The sequence below is a fragment of the Gymnodraco acuticeps genome, unplaced genomic scaffold, assembly GCF_902827175.1.
Source record: "Gymnodraco acuticeps unplaced genomic scaffold, fGymAcu1.1, whole genome shotgun sequence".
Taxonomy (NCBI): domain Eukaryota; kingdom Metazoa; phylum Chordata; class Actinopteri; order Perciformes; family Bathydraconidae; genus Gymnodraco; species Gymnodraco acuticeps.
In genome coordinates this window covers 1,103,060-1,122,004 of record NW_022989815.1, presented here as the reverse complement: position 1 = coordinate 1,122,004, position 18,945 = coordinate 1,103,060, and the positions used below count along the sequence as shown (strand labels likewise).

The 18,945-nt window shown below is 42.2% G+C and overlaps 1 protein-coding gene across 3 annotated transcripts; it reads left to right on the top strand.

Annotated features, from left to right (window-relative positions):
- Positions 1–9,988: 9,988 nt before the first annotated feature.
- prdm1c (PR domain containing 1c, with ZNF domain) lies at positions 9,989–18,573 on the top strand. 3 transcript variants are annotated; one of them, XM_034231694.1, is made up of 8 exons: positions 9,989–10,226; positions 11,589–11,840; positions 13,194–13,313; positions 14,313–14,565; positions 15,955–16,970; positions 17,149–17,277; positions 17,717–17,777; positions 17,917–18,573. In XM_034231694.1, exons 1-8 carry the CDS (start codon positions 10,200–10,202, stop codon positions 18,024–18,026), a joined length of 1,968 nt encoding a protein of 655 aa, XP_034087585.1. In that variant the 5' UTR covers positions 9,989–10,199; the 3' UTR covers positions 18,027–18,573. The 3 variants fall into 3 exon arrangements, with proteins under 3 accessions (XP_034087585.1, XP_034087568.1, XP_034087576.1); XM_034231677.1 differs by having other exon boundaries at positions 17,717–18,573; XM_034231685.1 differs by lacking the exon at positions 9,989–10,226 and adding an exon at positions 11,242–11,474 and having other exon boundaries at positions 17,717–18,573.
- Positions 18,574–18,945: the final 372 nt, after the last annotated feature.

Genomic DNA, 18,945 nt, shown 5'->3' with positions numbered 1-18,945 from the left:
CTCCTTACTTAATCAATCAGTCCTGATTTGACCGTCATCATCATTGACATTTACTCTTAAGGACTGATAACATGAGATAAGGCCCACTGAGGTAGCTTGAGGAAATGAGTAGATCCACTAGGTGAAGGATTCATTTTAACAGGTAACTTTCTATAACATGACTTTCTGGGACACCCAACTGTTTGGTTGGTTTTATCTGCTCTTAAAAATGCAAAAACATACTTCCAACTGACTATATTATTCAATGGTAACCAACACCTTGTTGAATGTGTTGTTATCTTTTGAGATGCCACATTGTGACTGTAAGTCATTCTACAACAATGCAGATAAGAGTCTTGAGACAAGTTTAATTACACGGCAGTGTTTCCGGCAAAAAGGAAACCCATTGTTTGGATACCACCGCTGATCATACAGTGAGATGCCTCTGAAGTGTTACTTTCAGATTTGGCCTGGAGCGTCAGAGCCGTCATGCAACAGAGCCAGATTTCAGAGGAACAGAGCCAGATTTCAGAGGAACATGAGGTGGTTGCATTCTCACAGGTGAATGCACAGTGAAAGTGGAGAAAGAGAGGAGCTTAGTGCAGCCAGAGTAAATATAAGACACCATGTTTAGTTTTTCTTTGTGTAGAAAAATGTTGGTATGTTTGTGTCATAGTAAGGGTCATTGTTGATCTCAGGTCAATTGATTTTTCTTCTGGCTCAGGGAGTGTGTGTTTTGGTCTCTTCTGTTTAAAGCTACAAACAATAGTTGATTATTCGATTTTTAGACTGACAGAAAAATGATTGCCAACTTCTATCAATATATCATGAAAGCATTTTGTATGCAAAATGGCAGGAATGCTGTTTTAAGCCTCTCAAATATAGGATATGTTGCCGGTCTATGTTTCATATCACATACATTGAATATATTCTAAATCTGGATTGACAAAACCAGACATTTAAAGATATCACCGTTGGACTTTGACGAAATTGTATCAACACATTTCCCTATTTTCCACCATTTTACAGACAGACATATCTAGATAATTATCAGCAGATGAATCGATGACGAAAATAAGCTTTAATTGCAGCTCTACCTTTGTTTCCTGCAATGTAGGTGGATATTATGGGTCAAAGAGTGGTCTCCCCTTCCCCCGTTCCCCCACTACTCCATTCTTCTTCCCTTCTTTAAGCCGGAGTCAGGATACCCCACTAAGCAAAGGGGATCTCTTCCTGTTTGCCTATGTCAGGCTCAGTTATGGGTCACAGAACTATTGTCCTCTGACGCCTCTGTTTCCCTAACAAACCAGGGAGAGAAAAACACTGACAGTTTGAAGGAGGTTGTTTATGTTTGCATTGAAATATGGACTATTTATTCTCATAGAGTGGGTGGGTTTATGCATTTGTGTGTTTGACATAGACTTGGGCTGGGCTGGAAGTGGCCATGCATGGATTAGACCTTCTTGTTCCCCTGTTTTCCTCCATTGTCCAGGGTCAACAGTGATCTGTCCACCATAGTCGGAAGCACCTGTCTCTGTTGCAGCGGACAAAGGAGGATGACCACCTGTTGTGTTTCGCTGCTCAGGGTTAACACAAGGTTAACTCATTCATAAATCTCTACGGCCTTACTCATTGCGGTTCCTGTGGAGCAGCGCATTTTGTAAAGGTGTATAAAGTAGAAAGGAAACTGTTGATCATGTTAACTATAACAACACAAGATATGAAGAACCACATGCAAAGATATGTTGGTCACTGAATGTTCAGTTTGTAATATTCTGATAAGAACTTTGTAACATATAAGCATCTAAATACTTTCGCTTCCCTTTGCTGTTCTTACTCACAGAGTAAATCAATGAAATAATGAAATAATTGCAGAAAGCAGCGCCTTGAATCTTGGTAATTCGTTCTTTAGTCTTTGTTAGGTCTTTAATAGTCTATTTCGAAAGTAAAAGGCAACCTAAAAAATGCACTTCTAAAACAGTAAAACATATTACACATATTATACTTCATGTTATTTACCTAACAATGTCACTCGATGTTAAGATTGTATCTATTTTGTTTGATAAACATAAGACTTTTAGTATTTTTTATCATGAAAGAGTATTTAAACAGCCATTTAAAAAAAGTTTCCTTTTTTTAATTCAGGGTCTGGGGAAAGATGTTTTAAATTGTTTTAATTTAATTAATTTTGTGATTATAGAGAGACATGCTTATCATTGTAGGTCATATAAATAGACTTTGGTGCAAGTTATTGTGGCAATTTCTTACAAAAATAGTTTATATTGCTTATTAATCATAATGGCCATAATTGCAATAAGGGATGTCTATGCTTCTTTATCTCAGCAGCTAAAATATACTGTCACAGTCACAGTCCTTGGACTTAATAATAGCAGTCCAAAGGGATCCCAACGCGACAAAACAATACTCAAGCAATAATAAGGACGCTTTTAAATACAGAGATCACAGGGGACAGCTTCCTGCCCGTTTCTCTCATTCGGCTGTCATTAGCCGGGGCCAGCATAACAGTCTGTGCTCTGTCCTGTGTGTGATGTGGTGGAGGGTCAGTCCAACCTGGCCCCTCAGATGTCCTCAGACAACAGGATGTTTTTGAGGATCCAGTCAGGGAAATTACAGCATGCACGGAAGACGGATGTGATTGGTGCAGAAATGATAGGAAATGCTTAATGCATTTGTCATCATGTATACAGCACGTCTGCTCACCAAGGTAAAGTTGGTTCATGTTTTAGGCTGTGCCATTGACAGCCAAAACACAGTGACTAATATAATGTGTCGATCATTGACAAAAGAACAACCATTAATTTGTGCGAAACAAGTCCTATGCTGTCTAGCGGTGACTTCATTTGTGGCTGTTTTAGGTCGACAGATTCCACCTCTAATAAGGTTCTGTCAGTTTCTATTCAGACGTACAGTCATGAGTTCTTTCAGCAGAAAAAACACATAATAAGAGCGACAATAAGACCGAGTCAATCACCCTGAGGAGAAGGGAAGTTTGTCATTGTTTGTACTGATCATGTTGAATAGGGAAAGAGAGCACTCAGGTTACCCAAAGTGAACTTGGTGAAAGAGGAGAGAATAAAAGGTCAGGTTTTTGAAAAAAGCTGGCGCTAGAGTCTTTGATCACTTGGGAATGCACGCAGCTTTTTTATACTGATGATAAACCAATGGTAATTCCAGTAAACATAAAAACTATTTGTCATTATTTGAAAACAGACCTTTATCTTTTAGTCGAAGCAATTTGTATTTGTCACACTATGTTTTCATTCTCGTCAAACTTGTCAGGGCACTTCTTCCCACTACTACACCATCTCAAGTTTTGCCAAAGACTAACAGTCGCATTTCAGGACACAGACTCTCACCTCAGACTTCTGAAGAGACTTTCTTGTCTTAATTAGTTTGTCAAAAGCGAGCTAAGTGGGTGAACAAAGCTTAGATCTAATGACACTGCTTTGTAATCAGGTGAAGTCCGCACTGACCAGAGAAACAGGGCTGAAAAGCATGAGTTTCTCCTTGTCATTACACAAACACACAGCACCAATGTGTCCATCATCCCTACACATCTCCTCTCTTCATGTCCTTTTCTCTGGTGTGTCTTTGAACCTCACCTGCTCTGATTTCTGGGTTTGTAGGGGGGGGGAAAAGAACAAGAGAAGGAGGAAATAAATGTATTGCTTGCGTGCAGACGGATATTACCCTTTTAAAAGCAAAACAAATATGTGTGTGTGAATGCCCTGTAATTTCACTGTTGACATGTGCACTTACAGTGGGGATCTGGGACCCTGCTAATAACTGGGGCAGGTAACACTGGAGACAGGTGGAGGACAGTGCTGTCTGACTGGTCCTTAAATAGAGAGAGTGTGCATCTGTGCGTGAGTGTGTAACAGTGTCAGACACTGACTGGGTCGTGCAGACAGACACAGTGGCACCTGGTGATGTCATTGATGTTGTCACTGAGTGGTAGTAAAGTTCCCCTTTTATAATGGAGGCCATTCCTGAGGAAAACCATTTAAACACACTGTATTGCACTCCTATTGTGCTCTTGCTCAATGAGGACATTTAAATATCGCACGGGGACAGCACACGGTCTAAAGAACTGATTTATTGTTTGATTCGTAAATACCAAAACTCAAAGTTACAGTCTTGTACATTTTGATTCTGCTCTCTTACCATGTTACCTTTAGACAGAGCCAAGCTAGCTATTTATCTTGATTCCAGTATTTACGCAAACTCAGCTCTATCTGTTGCTCAAGATAATGAGCAGTATCAATCTTCTGATCTAAACCTGAGCAACAACGTCAAGAAAATGGTTTGGTCGGTAAATGCGAACAGGTTTCCCTTCATTCTTACTATTAATTAAGGAACACGGTGATGCATGTCAGTAACAATCACGTCAGGGTGGGTCAGTGACACTCGCAGAAAGATAAGGACAGAGACTGTAAGGAATGTGCATGCATGAATAAGAATATACGCAAGCATATTGCACGTCATTCTTTCTGTGTCTTTATTTGAGATACCAGGGAGGATGTGTGTGTGTGTGTGTGTGTGTGTGTGTGTGTGTGTGTGTGTGTGTGTGTGTGTGTGTGTGTGTGTGTGTGTGTGTGTGTGTGTGTGTGTGTGTGTGTGTGTGTGTGTGTGTGTGGCCTAGCATTACTATACTTGTGGGGACCTAAATCTGTTTACACAGTCACGTGTGGGGACTCGCCTCCCTTATGGGGACAAATTGGAGGTCCCCATGAGGGGAATCATTAATTTTAGGGTGAAGACTTGGTTAGGTTTAGGGTTAGGGTAAGGGTAAGGTTAAGGGTAAGGGTTAGGGTTAGGCATGTGTTGGTTATGGTTAAGGTTAGGATAAGTCTCAAGGAAATGCATGTAAGTCAATGTAATGTCCCCTGAAGTGATGTATACATGGTATGTGTGTGTGTGTGCGTGTGCGTGTGTGTGTGTGTGTGTGTGTGTGTGTGTGTGTGTGTGTGTGTGTGTGTGTGTGTGTGTGTGTGTGTGTGTGTGTGTGTGTGTGTGTGTGTGTGTGTGAGAGAGAGAGGGAGAGTAAGGGAAAACTCTAGCCCGTGCCACACTGTGGCAGCATGGATCGGGTTCAGTGTCCATCCAGAAATATGGCAGGAATCTGAGTACGGCAAGCTACCTACCCAAGGCTGACTGAGCTGAATCCGCTAGGTGAAAAACGGCCAGAGAAACAGAACCAGATACTTAAACACACATTTTCAAAATAATAAAAAAATTATAAACTTCTACTTTTTACGTGCCAAATTCTTGTAGTGTCATCATACTTGGGGGGACTCTAGCTTTGAAGGACATGCAAGAGAGTGTGTTTTTGTGTGAGTATGAGTTTGTGTGCATCCTTCCCGGATGGTGCGTCTCACTGCTGGTCATTATTACAGCCTGCCTTAGTAATCAGGAGGAAGACAAAACAATGCGCGGTGCCTTTTAAAACAGTCAGGTGTGGCTCCTGGGGGTCTGACACTTCCTCCTTAAGAAGTCAGTCAAATTGGTGTTCAGCACGAAATCCTCTTTGTACTGAGGATATTGTGTTTTCAGACTGTACTGCTGCAGCTTATATTTATTAGAACAAGTTGGGCTGATAAAAAGCATCAAGGCAAGTCCTGCATGCATTTTTAGATCAACATTTGTATGACTTCTTTGGGTGGGCAGTCGTAAAGTGCAAAGTTCCAGCAGTATTTTTAAAGACCAGTTTAAAGGAAGAACAAAACCTTTTAACCAGTGTTAGAACTTGCTAACACTGGTTAGAACTGCTGCTGCTAGAACTTAAAGCAAGTGTGGGAAAAAGGAAACACTTGACATAAAATACCCAGTATGATGACATTATTGCTAAACCACAAGACAGGGTAGTGGTGATAAGACACCAATCCATTTCATGCACTTAATAAATAAAATATAGGTGGTTGATTGAAACTTAAATATGTATTTATGGTTTAATATATAGCTGTATGATGATATATAACACGTTTTGCAAGACTAGGAAAAACGAATAGAATGTAAAAGCAAAATCAAGTTGTTCTCAAACGTTATTTGAATCTTCAGATAGTGTAAGATTATTTAAATGTGGCTGAAAGCACTGAAAAAATGCTAGTACGTTTTTTGTGAAACTACTGTGGTGCATTGCATGCTTGTCACACTTGCATCAAGCCAAACTAAGAAAAACAAGAATGTATTGATTGAAGTTACCATGCATGTGGTTATTGTGACATGCAGATGATTTTCCTATGAATGGCCTTCATGAATAGCCTTGAAGAACTGTCCTTTACTAGAGCAGTGTTAATAAGTAGCAGCTCGTCCAGTCGATCCAGAACGAAGTTTGTGAACACAGTGTAACAGAAATTACATATGACAGAATGTTCCAGATCGGAAGGCAGACTGCAGACTTTTTTAACCTGACAGCCGACAGCTCTGTATGAAAAATAGATTTCCTTCCTGCAGCTTTCACATTATGTGTACACTCACACTCAGAGTTGAACAGTTGTTGTACGACTCAAATTGGAGTTAAAGTATAAAAAACGATATCCATGGTAACTTAATTGACTTTATTTGCTGGCGTCAATTTAGCAGTATACTGGTTGGACATTTAAATGTTAATCATTTCTTGGAAATCCTCTTTTTGCCTCCTGGAAACCCGTCTGTGCAGGTGTTGTCTCTGCAGGTCCATGTGTGTAAGCGTTGGACATTACCTTTCATTGGCAGGTTACAGACGTCTACACTCTGGGTCAGCTGAGTACAGTACGTCCTCATCTCTGTGGGTGGTTTTTGTGAGGATTTAAAAAGACATCTGTTGTGAAGTGCAGTAGCATTCCTCTTAGACCTGAAACCATGATAATAACCCTTGGCCTGTCAACAGGAGATCATCCACCGGCTGAAGGAAGACAGTTGGTAGACAGGGTGGGTGGTGGCTATGATGTCGTGCTGACATTTATTCACATTCACACCTAAAGTGGAAAACAGGATAGATAAAAAGATGGAGAGAGACAAGTTACGTCACTGTTTTTCTGTTCAAAACATATTCATCAAGTTCATATTGCTCCCGTCATGTCAAAAAAAGACTGTTTGAGTGATTTCTCCATCACAAGCTGAACAGAGTGAAGGGTAAAGGAAATCACTTAAAGTAACATTAAATGGAAGGGGAGGTTGACGGGGGCTGACAGCACAGCATGGCAGGGAAAAGTGAGGGGAACATGCACGAGAGACTGTGACATAAAGTTTGGACAGAATGCGAAATATTTCCATTTGCGTCAGCCATAAAACTTTAAGAAAGGCAGAGTTGGAGGCTGCGTCAAACATTTCAGCTGTAATGGGTTATAAAATGGGCTCTGCATCAGCCATTTCTGTCGAGATCATTGTCCTCATCCACGGGGGGGGTGTAGGGGAAGGAGCCGCCCTTTAGTCCTGCTGCGAGAAATGACCCAAGGCAGGTACAGACTCAAGCATGGAAATTATAGGGCTTAAGACACCTACAGCATTTACAGAGGCCCCAAAGGCACCATCAGCCTGTGTGCAAGCAGCCTCTCTGTGTTCCGGTTCATTGATAACTACTAACAGTGTCCTCTGTCAACTGTAAAATGCAAATGTTCCCTTCCTTATAAGCTGTCGTCAGAGCAAACATACATAAACACGTTTACTTTTCTAAATACTAGTAAATACTAGTGGCTTCAGTTTTATTTGCCTTTAAAAGAAAAATATATCTCTTCACCTCAGTGCAATGGAGCTATATGGAATTATTGTTTATAGTTTATTGTGTATGGCATATTCAACAGCTACCACATATTTTCTATAACAAAAAGTATACATCTATACATATTGTACCTTCTGCCATTGATATTTGTTGTTAGTGAGTTGATGGGTAGAACATGGATTAACCAAAATAATTTAAATACATGAATGAATGCAGTTATTAAATGCTGTGCGGACCACATCAAAACCAGAATTCTGAGAGCAATCTCGGGTCAGAGTCCGCTCCACGACTAATAAGAAAAGGTCATGTTATCGTTATGTGAATTACTCACACAGAAGATGAGTAATAGATGTAGTAAAGAAAAGCTTCAGATAAAGAGGCAGAGGAAGAGGAGGGGCGAAGGAGAGAAGAGGTGAATAGAAGGTGATGAATGAGATGTCTGAAGGCAAAGAGAAAAAGCCGAACAGCAAGAGAGAAGTGGATTTTAAATTACATGGTGGCTCATGTCAGCAGCCGTAATTAGCAGCTTGGTCAGGTGTGATGAGAGGGACAGGAAGCATGAAAGGAAGGACAAAACAGCCAGAAACCAAGGAGAGTCTATGAGCAACAGAATCCACTCGACACATGGCAATGCAACAAGAGAAAGTGAATGGGAACAATGTGCATTGCAAATGCACCTATGAATGATAAGTTGTTTGCATTATGTCGCGTGTCAAACGCGTGGATAACAAGTCTGAAAATTCAGACAATTCTTCGGCTGGCTGCCTGGCAGCCTGCCAAGTTAAATGTTGCTTTTGGAAAAGAGAACAAGGGGGGAGCAGATCGGGGTGAAAGTCAAGCTACATATGAACTAACAGCATCGCACAAGTATCAACACATTCTGAATCTCACCCCCACAGAGCAGCACAGAAGGACAGCTGGACACAAGTTTCCTGAAAGGGAAAACTCAGGGTGAAAATGTTCCCGCTTGCACCCAGTAACACAACCTCAACAGTATTCATTTATCTGTATTTTAAGAGATGGCACAGTTTCCGTTAGTGTTTTTTTAAATGTTATCAGTTGTTTATTATATACTATGATATGCACTTATTGAAATGTAGGATTTATACCAAATTAATTAATTTGGATAAGAGTTAAACATCTCTCAAATAAACAAAAACGGATGATCAAAAGTAAATATCACGAGGAAAAGTAATTTTATGTTTTATTAAGAGTCCACATCTTTTCTGAGCAGTAGTAACACATTATTTATTATGACAATATGTTATAGTTTATCGAGAACCTTTAGTATTGTGCTGCTTTGATGACCTTGTACTATAGGTCAGGATATTGTGATGTTTCATCGATCAAATAATTTAATTGAGGAAAAAACAATGGCAGATTAACGTTATTTTTTTAAATGTGCTTTTTAAAGAGACACTTTTCTTTTCTTTTTTGTGGTAGATTACTTGATCCAGGTAATAGTTCAACATAAAATAAATATCAAGAATTGTGATTAGTTTCACATTAGTAATTCTGCTCCACATCTCTGGTAAGACTTCCGAGGCACATAACTGTATCGGTGAGTCAAACAGGCAACACTGATACATACATGGAAATAGTTCATGCTGCTGTGATGAAAAGTTGGATATTATTGTGTCTCTTAACCAACTTAATTTTAGCAATTTTTGTATGGCCGTCAGTTGCAGAACACCCTAAACAATGTTGTAGGATGAGACATTTGTGCTCTAAATGTGACTTTTCTTTCATGATCGTGCATAAAGTGTCAGATCAGGAACTGTTGTAATTTCTATGTGGTTTATGGTGTGAAAATATGGTGTGCAGCATTTAATCCTGCATTCAAACAAGATTTCCTATGACGCTTTAGCTGAACTTATTTGAACTGGACTCAATCGATATTTCCAAACCTTGTTTCACACTTAACAAATCACCAGAATGACCTTATTTCCTCTGTGCTGTGTCCCTGACTAATGAACACAACACAGGTATGCCTTCTTATCACCCAAAAGATGGAGTGGGTGTCTGTCAGAAAATGAAGATGTATTTGTCTGATCCGGACATAGCTGTGTGACAGCCAGTGCACCGGAGAAAGCCTCACGCCCCGGGGCAAGAGAGTGACACACACACACACACACACACACACACACACACACACACACACACACACACACACACACACACACACACACACACACACACACACACACACACCCTCCAAGGAGGAGTCATGGGGCAAAGGGGAGGAGGGGGAGGGAGCACAAGAGGAAAAGGGAGTTTATCTCTCTCTCTCTGTATTTCAAACACACACACCTTCCCTCCTCCCAGAAGCAACAGGCACACACTTGAGTATTCAGTTGCACGGCCAGTCACACACAGGTACACAGGATACTGAGGTTGGGTGAGAGACGCTGACAGAGAGAGAGAGGACAAGAGAGTGAGGACAGCCACCGGTTGCTCACTCACATTAAAGCTTTCAAGGAGGGCACCGACAGCCTGCCTTATGTGTGGCTCCTCTCAAGGCTTCACAGTAAGTTCAAATCTTTATTAACTGTATAATAGATTTTCTTACTTTTAATTTTGTGTCACTGGAGTGCTTTTTCAACTTGGCAACTTATTTATTTATTTTTGCATTAAAAAGGTGTCCCTTGTAACATAATATCAAAGTAAGGTGCTTTCTAGAGTCAACCCGTTACATGTTGTCCTGCGAGCCACACAGCTGTGTTACTTTGACTCATGTCTTGATTTTCACAATTTATTTTCTGCTGTGTCACTGGGTTGGATGGTTTCGGAGTGAGTTGTCACGCTTGTGACAGTCATTTCTAGTCAGCTGTGGTGACCACACTTCAGAGAAACATAGGGGGGAAATGTCGCCTGTAAATCTCATCTCTCGCACTTCTATCTGCATTTTTTTCCCTCCATGAGAATAAGATGAGATATTTTGTTATCGAAGCATTTGTGCCATTAGTGCATTTCAATGCCAGATTACTGTGTGAGCTTTAAATCATTTTACATTGATTAACACAACTTTTTTAACAACATCAAAAGGGGAAATATAATCCTAATTTAAGCAAAATAATAGTGCAGGTTTATGGAATTGTATGGCATTAAAAATACCAACATGTTCACTTCAATTCTGAGTTTGGTCGGTCAGACCTTATCACTGAGACAAACTGATGAGCCTGGAAAAGGAAGTTCAGAGAGGGCAAATCTGAGCATTGTCTTTCAATCACAAGTCTTCTATCTTCTTCTCTGTCACTATTTCATCGTTTACCCCATCAGTCGGGGAAGAATACCTTTGTCAGAGCTGAGGTGCCTGACAACAATCTTCCTGAGAAGGGGCCGATAGACAGTAAGAGAAAGAGAAAGACACTTTAGACCTGGCTGAGTGCCAAGTCTCAGTCAGTTCAGAGGAAGTCTGGTTGATTCACTGGGAGCACTGATTTCCTTGTGAAAGTGCTCCTGCTCCGGGGCTGACGTGCACAGGAACCTCCCTTATAGCCCAGGGGTTGGGGTTTTGGAGAGTCACAGGATGTATGGGACAGTGGGGGCAATGGGGCAGCAAGAATGAAGGTTCAACTTTGAAGTTTGTTTGTCCGGTAGAAGCTGTTGATGGAAAAGTTGAATTCTCTACCACTTCTCCTCACCGACTTGGCCCTGTGTGTCAGATCTCACACTTTGTAATCTAATTTTAGCTCAATACAAAACTTAAATTCCCTGGTTCTTCAGCTGTTGTTTGAATTGTCTGTGTTCTTCTCCTTATATTGAAATATAAAAGGTAAAAGGAAAGAGTCTTTAGTCAGCATGTAGATGTAATTCGCATTGCAAGATAATCTGCTTTTTGAGACATTTGACGAGATTTTCTCCCACTTTTTCTCTTCCTTTTCTGTAGGCCTCCTCCTCTCAGTGCACCACAGCCATGTTAACATCAGAAAACTCACCGCAGAGCACAGGGGTCATCGCAACAGCAATGCCAGAGACGCAGGACGCAGACATGGCATTATGGAACGAGGCAAACTTTGAGGAGAAGTGCACATATATCGTGAAGGACCATCTTCTGGAGGAAGGGTCCGAAAACAAGACACGAGCCGAGAGATCTTTACCGAGAAACCTGGCCCTGAAGAGCTGCCACAACTCCACAGAGGTAGGCAGCAAATAATGTTTTCCTTGTCTGTGTGTTATTCAAATTGCCTAGATAAGGAGTTCTTACAAAAACCACGGCAGAGCAATAATATACACAAGTAGTAAGCAAGTATGTTTTGAGTAACTGCCGACTCCTTGCGTCACTCCAACATCCTTCCATCCACTCATCCGGGAAGTACTTGACATGTTGTTGTCTAATTTCAGCCTTTCCTCTCTGCTCTGTGTTGAGGCAAAGCTCAAGAAAGGCGAGCCCCTCAGCACACAGCCTGAGGTCTCTATGATTAGTAGCTACCTCCGATTCCCAACCCTTTGTCCCAGCACACCATTACACCATAAAGCAGAGCATGGCACCAAGGCCCACCAAAACAATGTGACCAGTCTTCTGGATTAGTTGTGTGGAAGTTGCAATTATTAAAGGGGAACATTTGTTTTGTTTAACTGGGTAGTAAATGGCAGATAACAGAGGTAAATGAATGATAGAAGGTTAACCCAATGGGCTATCCATAAAAAAGGAAATATTGTGTTTCCTTGAGCAAGATAAGGGTTGAGCCTCTGCAGATGAAAGATGGTTGTCAGGCGAGATAAGAGGAAGTAGCCTCAGCGTCTGCGGCTAAATACCTGCAACACCACTTTGACCTTCTAATAAGGTCTGTCTGGAGTCTGGTTGACACCAAAGAGCAGGATACGTTACAGTTATCTGTGACACAAGTGGAGCAGTCTGACAAAGCAAGGGTCAAACACGAGATAAACTCAATGGCTAAACATGTAGTGGTTGATCTTGCTATATACACTATGCCAGTATTGCTCCAAGATGAAAGAGGGACTACATTACCTACATTGCTTTAGGGGATTTGAGTGGGGGATCAGCGTGCCGTAGACTGGTCAGGGTGTGCCCATGACACCTTATCCTCCCTTCCGCACCCTGGAGGCTTGAGACAGAGGGGTGCGTTTCACACCTGGAAGTAGCAGAACAAGAGTGGTGGTGAAATTTTAATGGTAGAGAAACTAAAGATAAGGTGGGCGATTGGTTTATGAAATATTCAGCATGGGAAGAGACGGAAACATTCTGTCACAGACCAGCAACATTCACTATTTTCTCTTAGGAAGGGTTTTTATGACAGCCAATGTATATTAATAACTACACATTGCTTTGTTCCTAGTAATTTTCCAGTGAATTGACCAGATCCTTTTAGATTATTTACCAAGAAACCAGCACAGGGTGTTGAGTCACATACAAATAACTGTATTAGCAAGAATCACATCCTTCTAATTAAGTTTTGAAGCATCAGGGTTTACCCTTCAATTTGTGAGCCACTCTGTTGTTTGATGATTGTGTGTCCTTCTTGTTGAACAGGTGCTTGGGGTTACCAGTAAGGAGCTGATTCCTCAGGGAACACGTTTTGGCCCTCTGGTGGGGGAAAGCTACACCAACGAAACGCTACCGAAAGATCCCGACAGGAAGTACTTCTGGAGGGTAAGTGAGCTGCAAGTGGGTCTTCTGGGTTTGAATGCGTGCAAGTTAAATTTGTCTTGTTTCTGTTCACATCCTTCATCTCCATGTGGAGACGTTGTGGTCGCTGTGGCACGGCGAGGGTAAGCAGATGTGGTCAAACGCCTGACATCCTGTGAAAGTATGACTTGTTCTGTCATTGCTTGAGTCCCTTTCAATGCTGCTAGGTCAAATAGGTTAAATGTGCATGCAGTGTAAATGTGCGTTTGCCAGTTCTCTGCATGGCTGCCTGAGGTCACACACACACACACACACACACACACACACACACACACACACACACACACACACACACACACACACACACACACACACACACACACAGCTGTTTGGTTTCAGTGACGCAGCGGTTCTCCTCTCACTCCGCTTCTCTCGGTATCACTGCCAGTAAATACACCGTACACATGTCCGCGATCTCCAGACTCATAAACTCTCACACTGACTAAGCAAGGAAGTGGCTTTGAGCCTGAGAACTGTTATGTTACAAATCAGCAGCATCAAGACATCTTCCATTACACACAAGCGCCGGTGCAATTCTACAGTTTAGAGTCAGCAACCATGAATTCATGCAAACCTAACCAAAACTTGCGACAGCCATAACACAGACAATGTGTTCGCACTACAGCCATGACTCACAGCAACAAAGAGCAGAGAGCATAAAGAACCGTTGTCAAGAGGGGAAATTAAGTTGAATTTAAATTGCTTCTTAAAAGGTCAGCAATACTTCACAACGAAGGCGAGTGTGAGGTCTTGAATGGGCCAGATAGTACACCCAATACTACAATCCAGTCATACAGTGAAGTTCCTATTCAGATGTTTTCATAGATCCAAATGACTTCACACACCTATCTCAGCTGAAAGAACATTTCTTAACCATGAAGGCGCCAGGAAACCTTTCATGGTTTCATATTCACGGCATGTCACCATCAACCAACTTATCTCTTGTTGTGTTTCACACTCTAGGTCTTCTCGGAGGGGCATTTACACCACATCCTGGATGGTTTGAACGAGGAGCGGAGCAATTGGATGCGTTACGTCAACCCAGCCTGTTCTGTGCAGGAGCAGAACCTGGTGGCCTGCCAGAGCGGGTTAAACATCTACTTCTACACCATCAAACCCCTGCAGCCGGGCAAGGAGCTCCTGGTGTGGTACTGTCCTGAATTCGCCCGGCGCTGTAACTACCCTCCACTGGGTCGACTGGCTATTGACAGTATTGGTAAGTGTGTGTGAATAGTGTTCATTTAGTAGGAGTTTTTCTGCAGATCTTCAGTTAACAAGAACCATTCCTGTGCCCACGCTTTGAGACACATCTGTTATTGTGGAGTAAGGCTACCAATCAAAGCGCTCGATCGACTGACACACTCTTTGTGTTTAAGAAGTTACTCAGTCACACCCACAGCCCTTTTGTTAAAGCAGGACACAAAGGAGGAGAGTCCTGAAAGCAGAGAGGGTCTGTCTCCAGCTATAGCCATAGTACCTGTGTAAGATGAGACCAATTTTAGGACTTAAGGTAATGTTTCAGTTTCCCTTTTTAACTTCACATAGAAACACAGCTGGCAGCTCTTTTACACACAAAGCATTTGGCTTATATTCACACACACAAAAAGAGTGCACATACTAGCAGAGAGACTGCATACACACAGCAAAATACTCATTTACACACAGACACACACACAAGAGGATGCCTGAGGTGCTGACAGCATTCTGGCACGACTCCTCTTATTTATTTGGCTCTTAAGGAGGAAGAGGGGTAGGAACGCTCCAGTGACTACTTGAACTTCCTGACAAGACGACCTGCTGACAGATTGATATCTCACTGAGTGTCGGCTGTTTGTTTGCTGAGAGCTGGCCTCTCAGGAGAGGGGGGAGGGTAACATGGGGGAGCACACAGTAGATAAGGGTTGCTCTGTGTTTGCGTGGGTGGATGTTAATTGTGTCCAAGGGTAGGTGAAATGTGGATGCATACTTCTGTATTTTGTCTTCCTCTGTTTGTCAGCTTGTGCCCTTTGTCTTATCTGGGGCAGGTCAGTCAAGCATAATCTCTCCTCGTGACTTCCCGTGTAGGAATTGGGAAGATTTGTTCAGATAAGATAGAGATATAGATTTTCATTTTTCGTGTAGACTTTAGTGGAAAAATAAATATGACTCATAAGTCAGTTTATGTTTTGATGGGTATCTTTTCAAGCATTTTTAGGATTATGTTTGTCTGGGGAAAATCTGGTATATCAGTCAGATAAAAGGGAGTTTCTTGTGTGTATTCTGTCCTGCTTGTGATGGAAAATACTGGCCGGCACTAATGTAAATAACATACTGTACCCACTAACTCCATGCTATCTGTATCCTGATCAGATGCCTATTGTTTCACATGGGGTGTCCACTTTCATAGAGTGCCAGGGCAAGTCTGGGAGACAGTTCACAGACAGGCAAACACACCTTATAAAAACACACCTTATAAAAACACTGGACACAGCTTAAAACTTAAACTTAGACCAATGGGAACTTGTGTAAGTTAATGTCAGGGGGCTGAATGAGGTTACTGTTGCTGAACTTCTAGAAATGATTTCACCTGTTTCTGATGCCGTTTCTCAATTCTTCTGTCCCACAGAATCAAGTCAAGCTCAGGAGAAGACAACAGTGAAACGAGGACACAGTGTCTCTGAAATCCTTCGAGACGAGCCTTCCAAGTCCCTGTCTGCCTGCCCCAGACGTCTGAGTAGCCCCGTGTCTCAGACCAACCTCTCAGCAGTTTTTCCCCTGTGTCCCCGTGTTGTATACCCGATCAAGCCCCACTCAGAATCCATCCATGGCCAAAGATATGTGAGTCAACCACCTGTGCCATCCTGTAGCCCTCCAGCTGCAAAAAGACTGGTTATTAGCGGTCCCTCTAGTTTGCACTTCACCCTTCAGCACGGTCAAAGTCCTGTTACAGCCAAACCTTACCAAAAGCCCTCTGTACCTGATCGAGTCCATCCTGCTCTGAGGCATTCCCCCTATCTACTGCCTCACTACTCACTCGGCCTTAACAGCATTCTACCTCAGTCATTCCCCTTCTACAGAGACCAAATAAAACATCACTTCCCATCTCATTTGCTGCCTTTTGACAGCTATGCACACATCCACCCTTCTCTGGCTAACAGACACAAAGACTTGACACTTGCACTATCCAACACCAAACAAGACCTCATTATTTCACAAAACAGCGAGCACAGAGACAACAAGGACCTCATAACCGAAAGGACAAACTACCTCAGGTGCCCTTCAAATGACCTCAGAGATTTCAGACAATCTCCAAGCAGTAATATTCACGCAGACCTCAGTTTACCTGCATCATCCAGTGCCTCATCCATGGCCACCTCCCTCCGCAGAGCACTGCCATCTCTTGCGCCTGGAGGATGTTCACCACCAGTGGGTATGGCTGCCTTTTCAGACTGCTTCCCTTCCAAACCCACCTCTGCCACTCAGAGACAAACTGAGGATGCAATGGACCTCAGGAAGATCAACCGAGGAGGACATATTATCGGCTACAAGACGCTGTCATATCCCCTCACAAGGCAGAATGGAAAGATCCGGTATGATTGCAACATCTGTGGAAAAATCTTTGGGCAGCTGTCCAACCTTAAGGTTAGTAACTCGTCATATTAGTAAGTTTGGAAAAATGCCTTCACATAGTGGCTAAAAATTGAGTTGCACATCGTTATAAGTCTCCATAGAATACTCAAATGGAATAGCCACCCTGGTTTGTTGAGTTTTAAAGAATAAATAAATGTAAATACTAATTTTTTTTACATGGTGTCCTCAGGTCCATCTGCGAGTGCACAGCGGGGAGCGTCCCTTCAGGTGTCAGACCTGCAATAAGAACTTCACACAGCTGGCCCACCTGCAGAAACACTACCTGGTTCACACTGGAGAGAAGCCTCATGAATGCAAGGTATGATTAAATCTTAAATTAAAGACATAGTCTGACATTTTGGGAAAGATTTATACCAGTCTCATGTCTGTACGGTAAATAATAGTTGGCGGCAGCAGTCAATTAGCATAAAGACAGGAAACATGGAGCTTGTCTCTGTATATGTTACAAAATCGTCCTGCCTGCATAAAGACCACACATTAATATGTTTGATCTTGAAGTTTCTTCAATCTGTAAAAATATGTAAGTGTAAAACATAACTTTATCTTTTAACAATGTTTATTACTTGGTCTAAAGTCCGAAATAGCTCACTACATAACCCCCCTTGAAAGCCACATTTACAACAAATTATGTATAACTTTCCCTTTAATGTCCATTAATTATCCACAATCGACAGTATCAAAAACCATGACTAGGACACATTTTGAAACCTATTCTGCTTTTCTCTGTTTGGCCACAGGTGTGCCATAAGCGATTCAGTAGCACAAGCAACTTAAAGACCCATCAGCGGCTACACTCAGGTGAGAGGCCGTACCTGTGCAAGCTCTGCCCGGCCCGCTTTACTCAATACATACACCTAAAGCTCCACAAACGGCTCCACACTGGTGAACGACCTCACAGGTGTCCTTGTTGCCCCTGTGCCTATCTCCACTACTGCAGCCTCCAGGTGCACCTCCAAGGCTTCTGCCCTCTCTCCCCCTCGGCCTCCCACAGACACTCCCCGGAGGAGCTACACCGAGTCAACGCGGAGATTGAGAGGTTCGACGTGAGCGAAGCGGCAGAGCAGCTTGAGGCCATGGCTGCAGATGCCGAGATGGACAAGGGAAATGTTTTTGACTTGATAAAGAAGATGGAGTCTCGTACCTCTGGCCACCACGAAGAGGAGGAGGCCGAGCTGAGCATGTACAAATCTGCAGTTCTGCCACATCATGGCAGCCCTCTACCTCTGCATCCAACCAGTATCAAGCTGGAGACAGGCTGCACATCAGAGCCCTAAAACAGCCTTGCTAATCCAGCCGTATAATCCTTACAGGTCAACTCAGCAGCTGTCTGTTACTGCCCTATTTGAAGTAAAGCCTCATCTCAATCATGGATTGCCTAGCATATATACTCTACACAGGCTGTAGCGTGTGGAGAATCAAGACATTACCAGCATGGCCTGGGACCACTGACTGATTTATACTTCTTTGTTAACTTATTCAGTTTTTAACATTAATCTAAAATGTATGAATGATTTGTGATTTTTTTTGTATTGTATTATTTTTTTGTATCTTCATGGAACGACTAAATATTTGCATAAACAAAGTTTGTAGTTCACTGTAGTGTTTCTATTTATATCGTGTGTGTCTCTGCTTGTGTGCGTGTTCAAGCCTCCTATTTAAGGACACAATTAATACGTACATGACTATGTAGTGTCAGTGAGATAAGCGTTACAGTGAAAACGCAGAGGAAACCTCACTTGTTTCATGTAATATATATACTTACCTTTGTGTGTGTACCGTGCTGATGTGGTGACGTAGATACACATCCTGTTATGAGTCTTTTGGACACTCACGACCAGTAAGTGCTAACCCTTTACCCTGGATAAAAACGACAAAATTATCTTTACTATCAATAAGATCATGCTGCTATTTTGAACACGTACTTCCACATTTTAGTTTCTGTATTAATCACTTCAGAGACATTAAA

Coding starts and splice junctions, on each gene's coding strand:
- prdm1c (XM_034231677.1), top strand. CDS start 10,200: ATGTGTGGCTCCTCTCAAGGCTTCACA. Junction 10,227..11,588: donor GCTCCTCTCAAGGCTTCACA/GTAAGTTCAAAT, acceptor CCTTTTCTGTAG/GCCTCCTCCTCTCAGTGCAC. Junction 17,278..17,716: donor AGAAGCCTCATGAATGCAAG/GTATGATTAAAT, acceptor GTTTGGCCACAG/GTGTGCCATAAGCGATTCAG.